Source organism: Equus caballus, chromosome 23, assembly GCF_041296265.1.
Source record: "Equus caballus isolate H_3958 breed thoroughbred chromosome 23, TB-T2T, whole genome shotgun sequence".
In the NCBI taxonomy this organism is placed as follows: domain Eukaryota; kingdom Metazoa; phylum Chordata; class Mammalia; order Perissodactyla; family Equidae; genus Equus; species Equus caballus.
The window spans coordinates 42,378,988-42,403,525 of NC_091706.1; the positions used below are offsets into that span (position 1 = coordinate 42,378,988).

At 37.4% G+C, this 24,538-nt stretch overlaps 1 protein-coding gene across 50 annotated transcripts in view; it reads right to left on the reverse strand.

The window, feature by feature from the left end:
- The window catches only part of PTPRD (protein tyrosine phosphatase receptor type D), a 2,083,106-nt gene that overhangs the window by 87,480 nt on the left and 1,971,088 nt on the right, over positions 1 to 24,538 (reverse strand). For 30 of the 50 annotated variants that reach the window (XM_070248854.1, XM_070248852.1, XM_070248834.1 and 27 more), the window contains 2 exons: positions 15,060 to 15,101; positions 14,461 to 14,558 (listed from right to left, as the gene is read on the reverse strand). In XM_070248854.1, the coding sequence (XP_070104955.1) occupies positions 14,461 to 14,558; positions 15,060 to 15,101 (140 nt within the window). The remainder of the gene's footprint in view (positions 1 to 14,460; positions 14,559 to 15,059; positions 15,102 to 24,538) is intronic. The other 20 variants (XM_070248848.1, XM_070248849.1, XM_070248841.1 and 17 more) reach the window with 1 other exon arrangement.

Consider the following 24,538-nt stretch of genomic DNA (forward strand, 5'->3'; position numbering starts at 1 on the left):
CTGACTTTAACATGTATTACACTACAGTTTTGTTTTCAGAGAATATTTTCTTTTATTCATTAGTCCGATTTTACCTAGAGGAGTGTACCCAGAAAACATCAGCTTTACATAATGTTGAATGTGAAACTGGCTAAGTGACTTCAGCCACATCACTTAACTGCCTGCAAAATGTCTTCTCTTTAGTAAAACAACAAAGGTGGACTAGATTAGAAAATTTTAGGAATCCTCAAATGTAACTCCACAGTGGAAACTTGATGACACTGGATTCAAATTTAGGAAACTTTAGAAAAGATTCTTTTTTTTTAAGATAACAGGAGAATCCTTGAGGTGTGACAGGAAGGATCAATACAGAAGGAATAGAAAAGGAACAAAAAAGGAAATCAATGCCCAGTTGTATGGCAACACCCACCAACTCCACTGCTTAGGCTGAAAATTTTCATTCTCTTTATGTCTCAACCGATGACAAGGTGGTCAATTAATTACCGTGGGGAAAATCGAGAGCAAGTTCTCCCACCTTCGCTAATGCAGCACCCTAACTGCTCTTAATACAAAGGGAGGCAGCATTTCACTGCTCATTAACTGTGCTGATTATGGTTTCTCAATCACTTCAGCCATGTCTGCACTTCCGAGTTACAGAACACCAATAGGAGACATTAGACCTAAGCCTGCAGGGTGGGGGTAGGGACATCACCACCACAATGAGAATCAGAAAGGGAAATCTGGCCTCAGAACCTCATTTTTATAATATCTACTTTTAATAGTGTTTTATCATCATTCGAGAAACAGAATTCTAGGGGTTAGAGAAAGAGAGGTAATCTAAAAAGGTCACCCTGTACATTCACCCATCTGATGCCTAACTTCCACCTTGTCAATCCAGCTCGTTAAGCTATATGCCATTTGACATACTGTTCACTTCAACAGAAATAAAAGCTGGAACTAAAATAAACAAAACAATAACAACAATGAACCCTGAAGCTAATGGAAATGAATATAAGTAGGCAATGAGTTTGTATGTTCCTGCAATATTGAAATATGGCAAAGTTCTTCTGATTGTGAAGTAACAGCTTCTGTTTTATCAAGTCATTTAGCAGCTTTTATATGAATTAAGCTGCAGAAACTTAAAAGAGGATTTTGCATATATGAAAGAATGCTTTAAAAATCTTAAGGATGAAGGTCACTTTATACCTTTTTAATACATTTATGAAACAATTTATTGTAGTAAGCAAATTGTCCATTCATCATGGGTCTTATACAAATGAAGTTGAAATTTGATTGGTGATATGCAGAAAGGAGGCCATTTTGCCAGTATATGTCAACATTTTTTTTTTTTTTTTTGAGGAAGATTAGCCCTGAGTTACTATCTGCTGCCAATCCTCCTCTTCTTGCTGAGGAAGACTGGCCCTGAGCTAACATCTGTGCCCATCTTCCTCCACTTTATATGTGGGACGCCTACCACAGCATGGCTTGCTAAGGGGTGCCATGTCCACACCCAGGATCCGAACTGGTGAACCCCAGGCCGCTGAAGCAGAATGTGTGACCTTAACTGCTGCGCCACCGGGCCCGGCCCCATGTCATCACTCTTTAATCTTCAGGATTAAACGACTAAGTAGACCCTGGTCTACAATTTAAAATGTCAAGACATGAAAAACCCAATACCAAGAGTAATCTGAGAGTTAAGACTGAGTCTTTAAGCCCTCCAATTCTTCAAATATCTGCTTTGGCTTCCTCTCTCTGCTCTGTTTTCCTAGAATTGGTCAAGATTAGAAGACAAATGCAGTCACTATCATATAGGAAAAGTTAAGAGAGTCAGTTTGGCGAATTGATGATTTCCAGTCCAACTAATTAGATATATCTCTCTATGTTCAACAAGGTTAGAGTGGAGTTTTCAGATATAAACTGTAACCTTTCATCATCTTCGAACTTGCTAATTTTTAATTAAAAATAAACAAGTACATGAAGGGGTAGGCTGATTATAAAGGATCTTACCTAAAGGAAACCAAGTCCTTTTTTGTTGTTGTTCAAAGAATGTCCATGACATTGAAAAACAAAAAACAAAATATAATTTTATCAATCAGAAATTTGAGTCAGTATGCCTGATTTGGAATCAGAAAATACTCACGAATATTATGCAACCATCTTGATAGATAATGACATAAAATTTTTCTTATTTTAAGATCTTAATGAAAACGGTTGTGGAAGGAAATCAACCATCAGAAGAAACTATTTATAGTGGTCAGAACATGACTCTCACACGAAGCCATGTGGGTTCATACCCCAGTTCTGCCACTTACTAGCTGTATGACCTCGGACAAGTTACTTAACTTTCCTATGGTTTAGTTCAGTCCCCTCTTCTGTAACATTGGAATACTGGCAATAGTACCTACCTGGAAGGACTGAATGAGTTAATATATGTAATTTGTTGTGAAGATTTTAAGTGCTATGAAATGTTTACTATCATTATTCTTGCAAAGCTCTTTCTAGACTGTGAAGCCCTACAAAAGCTAGGTATTATTATTACCATAATATCAAAATGTTGTGCAGTTTAATACCAAAGAAGGAGGTATGAAGGAATATTCTGCAAAACAGGCAGGAGGGGAAGCGAGGGAACAGGGAAAGGGAAGGAGGAGAAAAGAGGGAGGAGGGAGGAGAAATGGGAGAAAGAGTGGGGAGAGGGGAGGGGAGAAAGAAAGAGGAGGGGAAAGGAGCTGGTGGGGGAAGGGGATGAGGCAGAAGGAGGGAAGAGAGAGGGAGACGAAGGGAGGGAAGGAAGAATGAACTAAATCAACGACCTCCAGGAGCCTCTGGCTGGAATTTGGATGACTGATGAATGCCAACCATCAAGGAAATTACTCAACAAGTAAGAAATAATGCAGTTCTGATTATGCTGCATGCATGAACTTTTTAGTTTAAAGCCAAATACTCAAATTGCTGCATCTGTGATGACTAAAAGACCAATGTTTCCCAAGGCAGAGCCACATGCACAAGTTCATGTCATGTCTTATTGCTTACATCCTTCTCTTTTATTCTTTCTGTACTTCCCAACATGGAGGTGTGGCCAACAATTATTTTTCAAGTAGAATGACGAATGTTTAGCCCCAGTAAAAAAACCATGGCAAATAATACTGCCACTACCATTTACTAAATTTAAAAAGAAATACATAAATAAAGACATAAATGTTGGGCAGCAACAGGCTCTCCTTGCCCTAGTCCTTGTTGCAGCATTGTTAGAATTCTCCGCAAAAGTTGTATTCATGAGTGACATGAACACAGATGAATTTCATTGGTCCCTGGAGTACTCGCAGCTTTAGAAGTAGAGGCAGGAAATCATTTCCATGACTGGAGAGTACTTTTGAAATTACTTAGTGCAGACTCCTTGGCATGTTGTCATGCCCTTTCATGGGTATAATTAGCTTTCCCACCTCACCTCTCAGCAGCAGGACCCTCACATTGCAGTGACAGGCACAGAACACATGGGGGGGGGTCTCTCAAATAAGCCATGCTCCTTTCTCACCTCCATGCCCTTGCATGTGCATCTCCCTCAGCCTGGGGTCTTGCATTTCTAGCAAACTTCAGGGACTCAACTCAGATGCTCTCTGGGAAGCCTCTCCTTAGTATTACCCCTTCTTAAACTCCCCCCTCCCGACACCCACCACATTCTTAGAATTATTGGTTCTCTTTTCTGTTTTTCCTAAGAGACTATGGGCTCATCCAGGGCAGAGTTTATTTCTTGACCATTTTTTATTCTCCAGTAAGTGTTTGTCAAACAGATGAAGGCATTCAAACTGGTCTTCTTATAAATAAGGAAACTGAGATCACACGAGGTTGTCTAGGGGCATTAAAGTTCATAGCAGAGACACGAGGACAGGCTCTACTCATGAGTGAGAATGACTTTTTCTGGATAATTAATGCTGATTTAATTTACAGAAATTCCATTGTACAAAATATGAAAAGAACTTTGCAGATATCACAAGGACCCTCCATCTTCGTCACCACTCACCTTCTCTTAATCACTTTTAGAGAGCTCCTTTTGGGAAGTAGGCGAGGGGAATGTTGTATAAGATAAAATGACTTGTGAAAAAAATTCAGTGTTACTAAATGACGAACAGGTAGGTCGTGAGTATAAAAGTTCACAATATCAAGGGCCACTTCTGTTGGTGGCTTGCTCGCTTTCCAGAGAAAGGCAAGAGGCCAGGTGGCCAACACATGTTCATCTTCATAACAACCTTATGAATACATACTAATATTCTCATGTCAAGTAAGAGAGAGCCAAGGCAAGGAGAGGTGAAGGAACTGGGAAAGGGGTGAGCAGCACAGCTACTAATTGGCAGAGTCAAAATATGAACCTTGTTTTTCTTAACTTCAAAGCTCCTTCCAGCATCTGCTATTGTATCCCTCTAAGTGCACACTTACCACTCTGGCCCTAAAATCCCAACTTCATTTTAAATTAAAATAAAACTCAAAAAGCAACTTCTTTTTTTAGTTCTTGCCATAGCTTCTTTGAAGTCAAAAGTTTGCTTTGGAACTAGAGGCCCTTCAGAATTAACTGTTTCCTGAGAGCCTTGGGCTCCACATGGGGGCAGGTGGAAAAACATTCTGGCCAACGTCCAGTGATGGTCAAGGACCAATTAATTACAGTGAATTTGTGTGAGAACAAGGATTGAGAAACAGAAAACCAGAGCTATATGAGATCCTCCCAAGATGATTAAGACTCCCAGAAGAAAGCAATAAAAAGCTCAAGTATAAAAGAAATGGAGTTTAACAGTGGTAAGGAAAATGTTTGAGGTTAAAGAAAGCGGGTAAAAGAATAAACAGTTAAAAAGTCCAAATAAAAATAAGCTTTGAAACTTGAGAATTTGGCTGCAGTTTATGTTCTAACAACTACAGAAATTCAGAGGATAACAGACTATAAACACGTAGACACACACCCTGGTTTTGGATGTAACATTTCTTCCAAGGTGAGCTGCTGTGTCTTTGTGTCCTGCTAGATTTGTTTACAAGACACAGAACAGCAGCCAGCTGGGAAGGGACTCTCTGTACTTTTATATCTTACTTGGTGAGGCTGGTCCTTAGCTATGAACAAAGAAAGCATCTTCTCAGATTGCCAATTGGAAGGCCCATCTTTACTATAAAAACAGCCCTGGGAGTTTAATCAGTAGGTATTCTGGAGTTAAATCTGAGGGGTCTGGATTAAAATGTATTCACTTCTGTACTGTCTAAAGATAATAACAGTCTATTTTCTGAGGGAAAAAAGTCTGACAATAAGGCTTCACTGCTGATAGATCAGGGGGAGATGTCGACCGAGAGAAGCAGCTCTTTTTACAGAAAGCCACTCTTTGTTCTGTTCGCTCCTGTTGTTGGTACTAGCAATTTTGAGCACAACAAAGAGTTTCTGTGAACTGGAGATTTAGTTAGAAATCAATCCAGACAAACACTTTGGTTAATCATCTGCTGCGTGCCCAGGGGTGAGCCTGTTGCCATGTGGTCAATGGCATGCAGAGAAGGCATAACACCTGACCAGGAGAAGCTTATATTCAAACACAGGAAACGATTCGCATAAAAGGAAGGGCAAGATAGTAAGTGCTAACTGCATTAGTTAAACTAGCAAGTTTTCATGTTTTCTTCCTTTATTATTATTTATTTTACTGGTTTAGCAAAGCCCTAGGGCTTTGACCAAATACAAAGATGAGAAGAGGCCAAGGTCACTGATTCCAAGATACATTTTTTTTCACCTTTTAACATCTCTGAAATTGATGGCATATATTTGATGAAATAATAGCTACTAAAACTACTGAGTACTTGTATCAGGGAGTCTCCTAGCCATTTTATATGTATTGATTTATTTTTAGTTACCTATGAGGTAAGTACTATGATTACTTCTTTATAGAGATGAAGAAAGCAAAATACAGAGAGGTTCAGTTATTTGCTTATGGTCACACAGCTTGAACCAGGGCCAATCTTAGGCAGCTTGACTCTAACGGCCTGTCTACTTGGCCACTGTGCCATACTATTCCCATTGTTAGCTCAATGAGCATAGGGCTCTGAGCGGCAGGCAGAGGGGTTTGGACTCAATGTGAAGCAGGAAGACTGCTCTGTTCTTAAGGAAGTGGGTAATGACTCCTCCACCTGCACCCTCAGTCCTAGAGGGTCAGAGGATTCCACTTTGGAATAGTAAACTTAGCCATTCATCCCCCTCGAAGAAAGTTCACTTGGTTTATCCAGCCCAGGAGGGATAAACAGGTTGTTACTCTTTTTATTTCATGAAATCACTCATTTTTCTCATTCCATTACACAAACCACCATACTTGGTTCAAAACTTTGAAAAAAACTTTCTATTTCTTGTGGCTCATGTGTCAAAAACATTTTAAAACGGAGGCTTTTCTCTTGTCTATTCCATTCTTCAACTTTGCATAAGAAATGAAAATAGGTCTCTGTCATCTACCACTTCCTTACTTCAGGAAGATGCCGGAGCCACTTCTAAGAAAAATCCAGTGCATTCAAAGCTAGCAAAAAAGTCGGGGGGGGTGTGTGTGTGTGGTTTCTTGTTTGCGTCTGTGTAATGCTCTAATGCATGTCCACCCTCATGAGTTTACATATAAATTATAAACTAATTGAAAGCAAATATGACAAGTAGTTTTGCATGAGAAATTCTTGGAAGTTTACAAAACATTTAGCAATGAAGACTTTATGACTACCAATGTCCTCTGGCATACCTGGTCAAATATACCTTTTTCTAGGCAAAATAGAAATGTTTTCCTTTGTGGTCATTGCTTTGATGACAGACACTTTTGTCCCTTTTATGGAGAAATACAATGTTTACCAGTGGAAATGAAGAAACTGTCTACAATGAAAAGAAATGCATCCTTAGCGTGTCATAGGAAAGCCACTAAGTTTTCCTCAGAATACGGAATGCAAACTGGTAACAGTGACATTTTCACAGAAATTTTTAATATAAATATTGATCTAGTTTAGGACTTTGGTTTCTGGATTCTATAATCATGGCATAGTAAAAAGCAACAGTAAAAGATTTGGGTCTCTAGAGCAGGTAAGTTAAGACACAGCATTCTTCTAAGAAAAAGAAGGCATGAATTTGTGACCTGGTTCACCCATGTATGAGGTGTGTGACCTTGAGCAAGCCACTCCTTTCTCAATCTCTTGTTCCTTACCTCTAGGATGAGAAGGTTCAACTACTTGATCTCTGAGGTCTATTCCCATTCTAAATATTTAAAAATATGATGTAAGCAGTGTTCTTTACTGTCTCTATATGTCTTGGCACTGTTAACATATTTTATTATTCATGAAGGAAATAATACATCTTTTTCCTTTAACTGTCTTACCAGAGTGTAGTGAAGATTTTAGTCTTCTAGACAAAGGTGCCACATACATGCTGTTACTGAAACAGAAGGACAGGACACTGATATCTGGAATGTTTCAGATAAGAGGCTCATTATCAACTGCATAGACAGAAGATGTCACAGAGTTGCCATGAGTACAGGAGGAAAATCTCAGCGTGTTTGGATGCTAAATGGTGGAAGACACGTTAGCACTGAGATCAAAGATAATACACTTCCACGGATGGCAGCAAAGACTTTGGGACTGGGCTCTGTGATAGGAACAAAATAAGTCAAAAGTATCCTTCTGGTAGGCTTCTGTGAACCACAGTTTCTTGTCTCTCTCCAACCCAACAAAAAGACCGCTCTTCAGAGTGGTTTCAATAAACATGTTTAAGATAATACCACTAACAGAGCTACTGATAACAAATTTGAAACTAGATGTCTGGTAACTATTCATGTCTGTGTCACTGCCATGGCAGGAAGGATTGTGGTCCAAAAGGTTTTATCAGTCAGCTAGGAACTTGGAAGAAAATTTGTTGTTGTAATTATGTTTAAAAGGAGGTTATTATCTCAACCCAGGCCACAACATGTATAAACTCTACAACGTACCCGAAGTAGAGTATGCAATCTAGGACTTATTTCTATGGGAAACTGCATCTTGCGAACCAAATTGGGAGACAGTTTTGCATCTTCTCTGACTTTGTAGCTTTTCTTGCTATTGATCACTGGGATGTACTTGTGTTGGGGTCTTGACCAGTAGTGGGTGAGATGAATACATCCAGTCCACAGTTAATTAATTCTATTTATAGAAAAGAAGTGCCTTGTCTATATAACTAAGAGAAAAGGTTGCTTCCATATCATTCACTCCTCAGATTACAAAGGACAGTTGCGCCAACGTGCAGAAGTCAGAGCATCTCCATTTCTAACAGTGCTATTGGTAATGTGTAGGTGATCTGAACACGGGTGAACTATGAACTGCTTTATAATCCCCTAATTCTTCCTCCTGTCTCCAGTTTCGCTCCAATTCTTTCCATTATATACACTGATGACAGATTAATTAATTTCCCAAGAAACCACCTTGCAAGTATGCTCTGTGTTCTCGTCATACTCTGAAAAAACTTGTATCATAGGACTGATTATAGTTTATTATAATTTTTCATTGACTTGTCTCTGATGAGAGAGTAAATTACTTGAAGGCAGGCATTGTAGGAGCTTAATAAATATTGTATTACTTTATTATAAATACATGATGCTTTATTAAAAATGAGCATAATTATCTCTCTACAAAAACCTTTCATTGGCTCTCTATGTAAAAATAGTCCAACGTTTTTAGCTACCAATTATTGAGCCCCTTATTTTATATAGATAGATGGATGGATAGATACATACATACATACATACACACACATCACATGTGTGCCCTAAAGTTTATACATATACGCACACATATTCCCCTAATTCTCATAGCAACACATTTTACAGATGAGAAACTCATAGGGTTATATATTGTGCAAGGCTACAGCCATACCAAGTGCTCAAGTCAGAAGACAAATTTGTCTGGGTCCCAAGCCCATACCCTTTGCACCATTACAACCCTCCACCTTTGACACTGCTGAGCCTGGGACTGAGAGCTCATTACAATTCTCGGCCCTCTTTACTTACCCAACTTTATTTCACCCAACTGGCCACCATAAACAATTTGCTTCACCATCACAAACCTACTTAGTGCTCCCCCCAGCTCCACACGCACCTTATTGTGAAAAGACATCACCAGGGTATCTTGTTAAAATGCAGATTCTGATTCAGGAGGTTTGGGACAGTGCCCCAAATTCTGCATTTCTAACAAGCTCCCAAGTAATGCTAATGTTGCTCATCTGTAGTCCATACTTTGAATATGAAAGTACCAGAGCATCCTTTTCCCACGTGCCTTTGATCCCTCCCTTGACAAAATGCTTCTTACTCCTTTTCTTCCTATTTCCCCTACAGTACCACATTTTCTTCAATACCTTTCCCAGTTCTTAATCTTACTCTGATCTTTACTGAATCCTAAGGAACTGCATTAGTACTTAGGATTAGTGTCTTAGCGTTCTTATTTTTGTATTTATATATCTAACTTTGCCTACTAGACATCCTCGAAGTAAAAGTTTCTTATACCTTCTGTGTTCCCCTCCGAACTCAGCATAGTGCTTTTCTCTAGTAGTATGGTGGATAATTATTGGTCAGTCCTCCCAGCTCAGAAGCCCCTTTCCATAGTAACTTCCCTTTTTCCAATCCAAGGAAGGAGCAAGATCTATATGGGTAGGCTGTTAGTAGCAATGTCCTAATGTTTGTGTCCACAACAAAATCAGTCAGTTGGAGTTCAGAGTTCATTCTCTGGTACTTGTAATTTGACTGGCAAGAAAAATTCTGTCTCTTTAGGAGGCCTCTACATAAACAAAAACATGACCAATGGCCGTATTTTCTGTATGTGGGCGGGAGACACAAAAGAAGCTGACCTGTACAGGGGGAAGAATAAAGCTATCCCAGAGAACACCACCAAGATGAGAGCTCTAGAGAAGATGTCAGGAAATATCTACAGTCCTCTACTTCCAGATAACAAGAATTCTTGAAGTGTATCTGTATAGCCTTTGGCTCTATAATAAGTAGATAATTTATTATAAATAAATTTATAATAGACAATTTATAACAGATACATTTATAATAATTTATAGCAAATACATTTATAATAAATAAATAATTTATAATAAATAAAACAAATTCTCATTTGTTTTCTCTTAAGCAAACTCTAGGGGCTGTAGTTACTTACAGCCAATCTAAAAAAACAGGATTTATGTATATGATACTGATAATGATAATGCTGATGGTGATGCCTATACTGGTTTATTTGCCATCTCAAGAAATGGAGAAATGAAGATTGGAGGGTCATGCTCTATAAAATATTATCCTAAACCAAGGATGTTTCTCAAATTGAAGTCTTCATAGCACCTGCATCAGAGTCACCTGAATTGCTCTTTTAAAATGGACACTCCCTGGGAGAAAATATTTGCAAATTGTATATTTAATAAGGAGCTACTATCCAAAATATATAAAGAATCATACAACTAAATATTAAAAAAACAACAACCCAATTAAAAAATGGGCAGAGGATCTGAATAGACATTTTCCCAAAGAAGACATACAGATGGCTCACAGATACATGAAAAGGTGCTCAGCATCGCTAATCCTCAGGGACATGTAAATCAAAAACACAACGAGATAGCACCTCACACCTGTTAGAATGGGTGTCATCAAAAAGGTGAAAAATAAGTGTTGCTGAGAATGTGAAGAAAAGGGAACTCTTGTGTACTATGGGTGGGAATGCAAATTGGTGCAGCCACTTTGGAAAATAGTATGGAGGTTGCCCAAAAAATTAAAAATAGAACTACCAGATGATCCAGTAATTCCACTCCTGGGTATATATCCAAAAGAAATGGCATCACCATCTCAAAGAGATGTGTATCCCCATATTCATTGCATTATTTATGATAGCTAAGACTTGAAAACAACCTAAATGTCCATTGATGGATGAATGGATCAAGCAGATATGAGATATATATATATAAAAATATACACACACACACAAAGAAGATGTGGTGTATATATATACATGTGTGTGTTATATATATATAACAATACAATATTGTTTGGTCATAAAAAAGAAGGAAATTCTTCCATTTTCGAGAATCGGGATGGACTTTGAGGGCATTATGCTAAGTGAAATAAGCCAGACAGAGAAAGACAAATACTGTATAATCACAGTTATACGTGGAATCTAAAAAACTGAATTCATAGAAACAATAATGGATTGGTAGCTGCCAGAGGCATGCGATAGGGGATGGGAGAAGTGGGTGAAAGTGGTCAAAAGATACAATCTTCTAGTTATAAGATAAATAAGTCTTGGGAACATAATGTACAACTTGATGACTAGAGTTAACAATACCATATTTCATATTTGAAACTTGCTAAGACAGATCTTGAGTTCTCAACACCAGAAAAAAAATTTGTAACTATGTGAGGTGAAAGATGTTAACTAAACATACTGTGATAATCATTCCACAATATGTACATATATCAAATCATGTTGTCTACCTTAGACTAATACAATGTTATATGCCAATTATGTCTCAATAAAATTGGGGAAGAATAAGTAAAAGGGAGATTTCTTGGTCACCGCAGCTTACCTACTGAAGCAGCGTTTCTTGTGTGAGGACCAGGAATCTGAATTTTCATTTGGCTTCCAAACGATCCATAGGCATTAACTAAGTCTTTGCTTGGCAAGACCTACACATACTATTCTGAATCAGTCTAAAGATTCACCACCTTAATGCACTGGCTTTGACAGTGATACAAACATTGAGGACTTTCTTCCCTGCATTCTAGATGCCATCCTCAAATTTTGGCTACCCAAATTCTAGTAAGACTTGGCAACCTCACATGAGAAAACAAAAACCTAAAGTATCTGTAAATACCTTCAAGATGCAGTTATACTAATTTCTCAGGTCCCTCCTTCCTGCTGCCATTGAATCCAATGCCTTAGACCAATTTCCTTTCTAGTAAAAGAAGTCTCTCACATGATCTAATAATGCTTTGCTACAATTTAAACCTACTTCCTCCTATTCTGACCTCAGGATCAGTGCAAACAGCTTTCATGTTTTTAACCTCTGTTTCAGTCTTAGAACCACAGTAACAAATTTACCTTCATGTATCTTGAGAGGTCTGGGATAATTAATTCATAGTGATTGTACCAAAATAATTAAATGTTTGAAAGTAATGTGACTTGTCTTTCCTCCATTTTCTTCCCTCAAAACCAGTAAAAATTCTATTCAAAGTTATATGGAAGATAATAAGCCAGAGAAAATTTTTTTGAAGTGTTGCTCTGTGGCCTAAAATACTATGTAGAGACCTTTATCCTATTATCACTGATGAATACAACACTTAACTATCTCCTTCATGGCTGTTAAGGCACAGTAGAGTCAATTCATGCCCAGGGAGCTTTAATCACAGATCATCGTCATGATAAACGGTAAAGAGTCAGTGTGGGCTATCATGTCAATGGCTACTGGGGGAGTTCTTAATGGGAGCACTGCCAGCATGCAGTTCATAACTACTTTGAAGGAGCACTTCTGATCTAATGGCTAAATGAGTGTCATTAGAGTATCTTTACATGTAGCATTTCTCGAGAAATTCCATATTTAAAGGAGGCCGGTTATTGCAGTCAATGTATACAACTGGGATTGCTTGAATGACGCAGATATTGCCAATGGTTTAAAGTGATATTGCTAGAGAGTGAATTAATGGCTTATTAGCAGGTTGAGCTATCAAATTTTAATTTGTTGTGACCCATTATATCACTCACAATCACAAATAAAGTATTAAAGTGAGGCCATGAAGAAAATATCACATAGCGAAATAATAAGAATCATGCTAACAGTAAAGAGCAGGTTGGAAAGGTAAAGATTTCTGGTCAGTGAAAACGGACACGTAAGTAACAGTTTTTATGTTGCCCCATGTGGCATTCATCATATGCCTTGTTTTCTTTTTTAAAACTGAATTTTCAGCCTCAAGCCTCAAGCTAGAAACTGTTTTAAAGAATACTGCATAGTTTAAAACAAGCCATTATGACTAAGAGGAAGAACAGGGAAGAAATAAGAAGCAGACCATTTGAGAAAATAAGACAATTCACAATCCAATGTGAGTTTCCTAAAATTGAAAATGTTCTCCTGAATGCTTGAAACAGAATAAAGGAACACATAACTTAACCAATGAGCAAAAAAACCCAAAAAGCAAAAAGCAAAATCTCCTTTGTATTCTATCAAACATTTGACAAAAATGTTGGAGAATGCAAATTGAATGAAAGGCTATCTGGTTGGTGATGGTGGAGGTACATGGGGCTACAGACACATTTTGCTTAGCTAGCACAGTAATTTAAAACAATAAGGATTTGAAGATTTGAAGACTTTAGAAAGCCTAAGCAAATATCCAGATTGCCACAGGCCCCACCCACTGTTCCACATACTCTTATAAGGAGCTTCTTCGTTTAGTTGATACCCCTAGCCACATAAGGTTGGGGCTCCTCTTAGAAGTTCTTACCAAATGTGATAGGGCAGAATATTAGAGTTGGTAGGGACTGACAGAGGTCATCTAGTCCAACAGTCTCATTTCAGGTTGACACAACAGAAACCAAGAGAGATAGCAGGGATGAATTGTAAGACTCCCATTAACTAAAAACTCTTTATGGTGGAATTTGGACTGCTCAGACATCCAATAACCTTTCGGTATTTGGCACAACTACAAAATTTTCGTTGTACACTTTAATCTTATGCTAAATTAAACTCAGCCTAAAAGAAGAATGATGGTTCCATAATTAATAATTCATGAATTGGTTTCACTATGGGTCCCCGTTGCTGGGGAATGCCAGAAATACCCAGTTTTACAGCTTTCTGCTTGATAAACGCCACAATATCCAAATATGTACACATATACAAAGACTTTTCATTCACTTTCATCAAGAATTCACACAAAACCTTTTAAGGATTCTGGAACGTTAAGATACCATTCAGTTCACCATTGCCTCAAAAACAGGCAACTTGCTGGGAACACATCACTATCTTATATTAGCTCTAGTATTATTTTAAGACTGAACGGCAAAATCGTGTATAGGTAGGTACTCAATACTTACAGAGTTTTCAGGCCATGTAAAACTGACTAAGAGAACTGAGAAATCTACTTTTTACCTGTAACCTCTCCTGTTCAGTGAGGAGCCTCTGCATGAATCAGGGTACTTGGCATTCATTTCGTATACTGGGAAGCTTATCAACTCAGTATATTCTATGAACTTAAAACGAGAAAAGCTAAATCAACCTCATTAACTAACACTGAACAAATGTAAATACTCAACACCTTTTAAAAGTGGAACTACTATATCAGTTGTTCAGATACTTCTAAACTGGCTATTTGTTATAAATTTTTGTATCAGATTCTGAGTCATATTTGAAAGAAAAAGCATCAGTGAAGTTAGTTTCTAAGAATATGGTCAAAAAAAGGGAGACAACTCTTGAAATTATTGTCACATATAAACCCACTGAATTACCTCATATTCCTGGGAAAACTTCAAGTTGTCATTTGCTTTCAACCTTTCAATGTGATCTGCAAGTTCCAAAATAGGTATTGGAGGATGACTAGCCATGCCTATTAAAAGGAAAGAAGAGACACATTTGAACACAAATGAAAATGATACTAACTATTGCAAAATATAGGGGATACTATAGTTAGAAATGGCCTGAAAATATGTGAGTAGTAAAGATGTTTAATGTGAGGAAGCAGGCAGATAGTTTGGTTACTCAAAGCAGGACATGCTCTGGAAGGATGAATTTTGTAGCCAAATGAAAAGTCACCAAGCATAATCCCCAAACTAACACTCCTAGTGTAAAAGAAAGCGTTACTGTGCTATGAATCAATGCGGTTAGCTAGCGGAGAAAACTGACAGGCTTGTTGTCAACTTCTGCTTTGAGTAATGACTGTTATGTCATTTCAAACTCCTTCTCCTGCACTGTGTGAAATGGAAATTGTGTGGAATTAAATGGTGTAAGGTGAACTAAGAAAACAGACATTGAGAAAGGCCTAAAAGGGAAAGAGTAGTAGCTTGATAGGAAACATAAAGTGACTTATGCATAATCAAGGAAAACTAACTTGAAGAATGAAGGTTACCAGGGTAACCGGAATCATCTGAACCTGCAAAGGAAATGATGGTGTGAATAAAATAAAATAGAACGAATTTGTTAAAAAAAAATGAAATGGATAGTCTGATAGACTTTTTAAAAGGACTAATAAAAATGCTGCAAGTCTTTACAGGATTCACTATACACTGTGACTAGATTAAGATCGCTTTAATATTTCACAAACCTGTAGGTGACTGACATTCACATGCAAACATGGACACACAGAATGACATGCACCACAGCTCATAGACGATAATCATCGATGACAAAATCAGACACCAAACTGAGTTTCAAAAATGTTTCCACTAGTAGCAGATTGTAGAGGTTGGGGTTGCAGCCTTCTCCTGGACATTTATAAGTGGCCACACTAAAAGCTTTGTAGTATTTGGCCCCAGATCCCCATTATTCAACCCCCAGCAAACCTACAATCTACTTCAGGTGTAAACATCTTTGTCCACTAATGAGAAATGAACGCAGGAAAGTGAGCAAATGGTCAAAGGACAGGGAGGGAAAGAAGGTGAAAAAAAAGAAAGCAGTGGCAGCGGGTGGCTCATCTTAGTTCAGTCTGCCAGCTGAAGATACATAAGTTTCACAAATTCCGTTAAAAATAATCCACTGCTGATTTTGGTGATTCCTGTGTCTTTCCAATGCTTTCGCGCTTTTCATATGATTTGCATTTTATTTCTTTCTGATTAATTTTTCAAGAGTTCCATGAGAGAGCATTGCTGACTCATGTCTTAGAGATACAAATTCAGCTGGCTAGAAAATCGTGAACTAGCATGCCCCCGGGGAAGCCTCTGAAGCGGGAAAAGAATGATGGAGGGACTCAAACTGGAGGCCATGTTGACATTCTGCTGTCCCTGGGACTCTTTGGAGGGTGTTGGCTGCGGAATGGTGACCATTAAGTCAACACGACATGTGATTACTTTATGGGCATTTTAGAAATTGTGCCACCATTGAAAGTCATCCAGTACGTTCATTTATCTCAAATGCCAAATTACCAATGCTTCTGGTAAGTTAAGTAAAAAACTACTTTGCTTTCCCAGATAATCATTTTAGTACAGTGCTGAGACACGTGGGGTTTTAGTGTTCATGTCTATGAAGGTGTGCTTCCAGTCAGCTAAAATCTTAATGGAAGAGCCAATAAAAATGAGTCAGCTTGGAGGTAGAAACTCTTTGTTGCTGATATAACTATGCATTTGGAACAAAATATTGGAGCCCATTTCTGCACCTTTTCCACACAGATGGTAGAATTGAACTAACTGACGTTCTGTGGAGGGAGTGGGTGGGTGGCAGTGGTCTAACAATTAAAGTGATCTTATCCAGATGAGGCACTCCCAATGACAAGAATGGAAATGTAAGGGCACAAGAGACTCTAGGTTTATCTGGAAATGGAAATGGAATGATGCGGACATCCATTACAGTGCTTTAACAGAGAAAATAACAGAGACAAAGATGTTTAGACCTTTTCGAGCGAATCGTGGGAGAGAGTTATTATCATATATGGACTGAGTGGTGGTTTGGCTAGAGAGGGAGGACACAGAGCCAATCAGGGAGGCGTAGGGGACTGAATTACTGCTCAAAGCTGCAAAAAGTAAAGCCAGTTGGAGATGGGAAAAGTATTAGTATAACAGCAGTAGAAAACCATAAATATCAACCAAAGATGCGATCAACATATTTACTTCTGGCATGCACTGGCACAAGGTTTGGAAGTATTACTTTGGAAACTAAAGAGAAATCCAAGCAAACCTGCACTGACTCTTTACATTCTAAATCAGGATATATACACCACATGCAAAGATACCAGAGCATTCAAGAATTATTTAAGAATTCTTAGTATGTATCATATTGTACCAAAGTTCTAGGACAGGTAAAAATGGCAGAATGGATGTTTCACAGAAAAAGGAGGAGAACTTGTGGGAATCTGATGGTACAGGAGAAGGAATTCTGCACTAGAATATTGGATATGAGTTCTGCTTCTGATTCTGCCAGCTATGAACAAGGACAGATGACTTTTTATCAAGCACTTCAGTTTTTTTACCTGTCAAATAAAACTGTGGAGCTATTAAATTCTGGAGTCACTTCCTTCTTTATAACTTTTATTTCTACCTCATGTAGATAGGATTTTTGAACATATGGAAATTAAAGAAGGGTCTCAGACGTAGTTCATACATAAAGGTTCTAAAAGTTCTAGCATCTTTAGTTTGAGGGGTAGGGAGCATTTACTTTTTACAAAATAGAGAATTTATGCAGCTGAATTGTCAACTTTTTGAATTAAGAATAATATCATTTTCTTTAGCCGACCAAAAAGTATATTATGATGTTATATCATGTATCCACAGTGAATAAATGTCAACATAAAAATTATGCTAAAGAATAAACCTGGGATGAAACTCCTCTATATGAATCTCTTCAGTTCATATCAGGAAATAATCACCAAGGATCTACTGCAAAATACTATTCTATATTCCCCTGAAACTTCTCCATTGTCCAATGTTTAAAAAATCTTGTATGATATAATCAAGCATGTTAGATTCTGAATGAAAAAGCAGACATTAAGAAAGCGATGAAGTTGACCTCACTGTCGTATCTTTTCAATCTTTTGTCTAGCAATCTGGGCATTGCTCACAGTCTGCAAACCAACGTTTTTATTTGACCAGTGTTTTCACATTAGCATCATTTAAGGCGCTTTAAAATTCTTTCTTTCAGACTGCACACCAGAACAATTAAGTTAGAATCTCTGGGTGTGGGAACGAGACATTGATATTTTTAAAGTTCTCCAGTAATGGCTCTCAGTCCTATGGGAAATCATGATGGGGGCCTGTAACTCCATTTATTTATTTTTTCTACTCAAAAATCATATCAGGGTTTATGAGAACGAGATCAGCTTTCTCCTGGTGATACCCTTGAATCTGCTCTGATTCCCCATTAGCAAGCATTCGTACTTTCGCTATTATTAGTAGCAAAGAACTTGAAGTGCAGCTCACAGCTGATGAGGACTTGCCAGGGTCACGACCTCATCAGTTCAAAGCTAGAAATGCACAACATAAACGCATTTTAATGGCACACATTGAATCTCAGCAGAGTTTTCATTTTGAAGCTATGATATCCATAATATACACTGTCAACAAGAAAAATGACAGATGTAGTCATGGAAATCTGCCTTAGGTTGGAGAAAAAGACATGATGGCTACTTTTAATAGGGTACATATTTGTGATAGTAACATCATGGTGTCTCCTCATAAGAAGTAAAACTTTAAAATCATGGCATTTTAAACTGAGAGGTGCCCTAGAGATTACTTAGTCCAGCATTTTTGATATATACAAGAGGACTCTGAAGTCCAGAATAGTTAAATGACTTAGGTATGTTAGTTCATCTAGTAAATAAAATCTTAAGTGGTTTTGGCATCTTTCTACTGCATTATTTCTAGAATGGCAGTTAAGATCTTCTAAAGCAGGGGGCAAAAAGTCTCCAGTCACTGAAGGTGCCAGGTTGGCGAGATAAATGAATGAAGATGACCAGGTACTACATAGTAAACACTTTCACAAAGAAATGCACTCATCCTCATTTCCTAGCAACAAGAAGCCTTCCAGTGCTTTCATTTCTCTACTTTCAACAGAGGCTTAAGAAAGGGGGCTATTTCCCCATTATAAGAAAAATAACAATAAGCATGAGATGAATGCCAACTAACATCACTCTCAGTGCCAGGGTCATCTTTAGGGCTGGTGTAGACGGTGGAAAACTTCCAGAAGGGTGAAACTATTCAGGTTTAGCAGACATCTTCTAAGTGGCACTGCAGGGCCAAGAGGGTGAGACTTTTCAATAGCAACTGAAAGCCCAGATTACCTGACACTTCCTCAGTTTTCACTGTTGCCTCAAAATTATGTTGAAACCCAGTGGGGGTCCAAGAGGAGATCTTTGCAGGCATGTTTGGCTACCTAGATTGTGACCTCCACTTTAAAAGAGCAAAATGTTCCTTTTGTACGTGATTTAAAATCCAAGACGGATGAGTGACAGCATGCTTGTATCCTCAAGGCAATGGGTAAGACACCAAGCATTGCACGGGGGATGTGACAGTGTGTACTACTCGCATGGGTTACCCTCTGTGGGTTCATCTATTTTCCCCTCCCCACCTCCATTAATTTTACCAATTAGGAAAACGAAGTTCAGAGGGGTAAAAGGATTTGCTCAAGTCATCATGATCAATAAAACTATGGCTACTTAGCGGATTTGATCCCAGACCTTGTCACTTCTCCTTTAGGGCACTTCTCATTATGCCATGCTGTCTCTTAAATCATTTAACACCCTGGAAGAGAGGTGCCATGTACATAAATATGGGACCGTGAGACTGTATGGGCTATTTATGCAGTAATACAGAGATAATAAACCATACTCATGTTGAGAAAATGTTTCAATAACGTAATAACTTCATTTAGAAGGTACATCTGATTCTGTGGGGGGCAGGAGGTAAAGAGCACTCACACACACATCTTTATTTTCTAGTTACTTCTCATCAAAATATTGCGAGTTTCCATGAAAACATGAACTAAAGGCATACATTCAAAATGTTAAAAACTGTAGTGGTATTTGGCAGAAGACTTTTTTAAAAACCTTAATTTACAATGTTTTTGCTTTTCAAATGTTCTATTATGTTTTACTAAGTCAGTAATATAATCAACAGTATATGCTTCAAATGACTTTTTTATCTATAGAGAAATGTTTATTAATACTTGCTTTATTTTCCCACATTTCTTAACCTTGCATTAAACGCCAGTAGGCACTTTACAACTTTAAAACTATTGTGCTAAGTAGGGCTTTCAAGGTTATTAACAGTGGTGGAACATCTTTTAGATGATTTTTTCTGTTACTACATATGTGTAATGACACGATAATACTCTCTTCATGGTTTTCCTTTCCAACAAATTATGGCAAAGGCTGGAGAACAGTTTGTAGTCATGGGACAGGGAGAAACTAATTTGTGCATCATATCAATGACTGCAGTCCTATCAAAAGTGTACTTAACTAAGTTAACAGTCATAGAGAGACAGTTTACAAAATATCTGTCAGATTTTAACATAATTGGTGCACTATTTAAAATACTCTGAATGTTACACAAATACTCTATGTTTACACTTTGTCTCACAAATGAATGATGAATTGAAGAGAATATTGATTTATAAGGTATAATTGTTTCTTGGTAAAATAATAATGACAATTTGGCTTAATCCATGACTAGGATCATCATTAAGGGAAAGACACTTCAGGAATGCTGTTTCTGGTAAGCACTGATGGCATAATTAAAATTCATTTTTGTATGTGTGTAGAATTTCTCAAAATGCAGGATTTGAACAAACCATGTTTCTTTATATCAGGAATTTATTAGTTAGATTCAATGAACCAAGGCTTTTGAAATATAAAATAAAAAGAACACATCTGGTGTTCTTAATCCAGGCCATATATCTAAGTTTCTTACAGGACAAAATAAAATATGAAGATAAGAAAGTCTATATAAAAATGGATCTTGTCAGCATTGATCCAATTAATAGCATTAGTGGATCAGAAGAGATGCCTCAAAAGCTTTCAAAGCCCATTCAGTTGCTGGGCAGACATTTCTGCTGCTGATACTGCTATTTCTGATACATTAATTTTTTACAAGTTTGTTTTTGCGTTTCACAGCCCATGAATCACCTCCCACCCATGTATGCCTTAGGGCAAAACATATTAAGGCCATCCATGGGATGAAAATAAGACCTTTATGTTGTAACATCTGATCACCAATTTTGAAATCTCTTTTCCTAAAAGGTGCAAAGTACAAACACTAGAGTTTTGTTTTTGTTTGAAGGTTTTTTCAGAGGGGGAGGCAAGGAGAGGGGTGTGAGTATGGGCTCCAGATACTGGAATAGAGAATTTTGCACGCAAAAAAATTTTCTGATGGAAACTGATAGATCAATCAATGGAGGGGGGTGGAATTTTGTAGGCACAGAGAAAGGTGGTGACTGGTGCATCGTATGATGCTATCAGTTGCATGTTACCTTACACCTTTTTTATGATAGAAAAAAGGCTTATTTCTCTAAGATGCTGAACTTCTAAACTTGCTTGTTGGGACAAAGTAGAAATATGAACACATATCAGTAATTTTCTTCTACATCACCATCTTTTGACAATATATTTATCTTAGGCATTTTGTCCAATGCCAGAGGCCATGGCCCAGAAGGGTTACACTGCAAGTAAAGGGTTTTTACAATATTTCAAAATAATCTGTAACTGGCAGTCTGTATCAAAATGGTAAAAGTGCCTACCCTAGGACACGGCAATCACACTCCCAGGTGTCTAACACTCAGAAATAAGAACAAAGATGTGAAAAGAACTGGGCTCAATACTGCTCATTGCAGCATTATTTGCAAGAGCAAAACATGGGAAATAACTTAGCTTCCATTCATAAGGAAAGAGTCATACATTGTGTGACATTGCTAGAACAGAATAACATCAATACCATCAACCAATAAAAAGGAGAAAACCTAACACACTAACTTGGAAAAAAAGTTTATTTTTATATAGTTAAATGTTAAAACAGGAAATTTTATGTATATGCACTTATCTATCTATGTACCTGCTATACATTTCATCCTTTAAAGAACTGTATTTACATACAAGAAAGTCTGGAAGCATATGCATGGAGATGTACATGGAAGATATTTCAGGAGGGTAAAATTGGAGAAGTAATAGAAAAACTTTTATTTTAAATATGTCAAATAAAAAAAGAAGAAAAATAATAAGTGGTAGGATAATGAATAATTTTTCTTTTCTAAAAGAGCATTTCTGCTTTGTCCAACTTATACAAATTTTCAAACATACAAAAAATTTCAGTAATATAATGAATACCTGTGTAGCCACAACCTATGTACAATTGTTAACAAGCTTCTTTTCTATTTTACAAAATTTCCCCAATAAACATGTGTTGCCTTTGTAATTAAGAACAAGAAATATTGAGGGACGGGGTTATAAAATGACTTGGTAATTTTTTTAAGAAAAAAATAGAAACTTTCCTCTCAACCTAGCCTAATGGATACAGTACATATAACTCATCCATCATCCATCTAATGCATACTCACTTACTCCTGTCCACAAAGAAATGTGAGGCTTCATAGAGGTTTCTTCTAAAGGCATCTTTTATAAGTGAGTATTTTCTTCCCTTCCTTCACAGATCTTAAAGGCTTGGAAAATGTAATCAGCAGTTAATAATTCTAGCAAATTCTTGTACTGCATCTCCTTTCTCATTTACTCATTTTCCCTGTTTTATTCCACTATCAATTTGAGGTGGTAATTCTAACCTTAGCTAAATGATACTTTTTTCTATACTTAGGTCTCTAGACAAGTTTTGTAGGTCATGAATGATACATGCAATGTTACTTTAATTGCATGCTCCATACTAGTTCTGACTGACCCAGTACGCCAATAATAGATGACTTATTGCTGTAAGCCATATTCTCTTAATAGATTAGGTAGTTGAGATTCTAAATACGACTTGGCTGTATATTGCCATCTGAACCTTAACAGACAGACAAACATAGTCATGGAAAATATCTACAAGCAGAGGTACTTGCTCTCAAGTGGGAAGGTGTGAGCCTTCCTCACCCTGTTCAGATGCTTGAACACAGTGTTTCACTAACAGTGACTTGATTGTCATCCAAAATTTGGAAAGTGTGCTAAAGTGGGGTTTTCTCCACATCCCGCAGCCTCACAAAGATGGCTATACTGAAAACAACAGGTTTCTTTGCCTTCCTTTCATGCCTTAGCTGAGTGAGAGTGGATAGAATCCCGACCTTTCCTTTTCCTGACCCAGAGACAGGTGTGTTTATGGTACTGTAGTTAAGGGTACAGTTCTTTGAAGTACTTAAACTGTCAGAATACTGTACTTATATGAAATTTGGAATATATATTTCATTACCTTTCGAATATGAGGCAGAATTGAGGGAAAAAAGTCTGCCTCCTAAATCCATACTCTCCAACAACAATAAATAACTTAAAAAGTAAGTAGATTTTTCATTCACAAGATGATTTTTTTTTTAAGGAAAGTACAATTTACAGAACCAGTGAACTAAGCAATGTGCTTCCTTTACCTTCTGAAAGACCTACTGAATTTCAAATGGTATTGTTTTGTTTGGTATTTATTATCCACAAGAGATCCATCAGAAGTGGAAATCAATTTGCGTTCATGAACAAGTTCTGTGCTAGAGGCTGGCTATATAAATCACAGGTTTCTGATTTTCACAGAAAGTCAATTGTTTGAAGTGAATATGTAAATGGTTTTTCCCTATTTATGCACACCATTAATAAACATTGTCAAATTTATAACCTTTGTAGATAAGTAATTATACATTCAAAGGCATGATGTATATAAAAGCACATTTCAGATAATGAAAGGCAAAATTTTTGGTTTAAAATCCAAAAATTTACTAGTGTAACATCATCTGTGGTGTAACACCTAATAAAGGGTCATCTTATTTCATCATTTAGGGAAGCCTTTGATTATCTGTAAATAAGAGCAGAGGAAAAAGCACAAAAAAGTTTACTTGGTTAACAATCCCACCTTCTGCTCTCATTCTACTGGCAAGTAATTAAGGTAATTCATTGCCACTGACTGGAATTCACACTGGCTGAAGCAAATGTCCACATTTCTATGAATTTCACACTAATGGCTGAGTCTATTTCCTTCATAAATCTGTCAAATGGTTAGGACAGCAGGCCACATCATAGAGTTTGGGAGATAAATAGACTATTTCAACAAATCAAGCTTAAGTACATTGCTTACTCGAGCTAAAGGGGATGACACAATGCTTCCTCAGTGAACAGATGTGCTAGAATCCTAGGACAATTTCTCCTGTTCTATTCTTTTCCTCTACTTTACTTCTCCTTCTTTACTTATTCCATCCACTTTATTCCGTTACCCATTTGAGGTGATAAGTCTAAGCTTAGTTAAATGATAGTTTCTTATACACTTAGGTCTTCATTTTAATTTTGTAAAGCCATTGGTGATACAAGCAATGCTACTTCAATTATAACCTTCATTCTCCTTTCCAGTGACTCATATGGATTTTAACAGGTTCTCTCTATAAACGGATCTAATATTCCCACATACACTAGGAAAATTAGATTCTCAATAGAATTCTTGGGTTTGGCCATCTTTGCAAAATTACCTGTACGAGTGAGAAGTACTCGAAGATGGAGGTCTCTTGGTTGAAGGCATTTCTATTTCCTTTCCTGTGGTCCCTAGCACTCTGCTAATAATCCTTTCTACATGGTTCCCATTCATGCTCACATTTATTCCTGGAAACATTCTCTGTTGGTGCTGGAGTTGGTGAGGGACAGCACTCCCATTGGCTCTCTTCTTTATGGGCTACTTTTGCCTTTCCACTCAACCCTATACTATGCCTCTGTCTCTGCGGAAG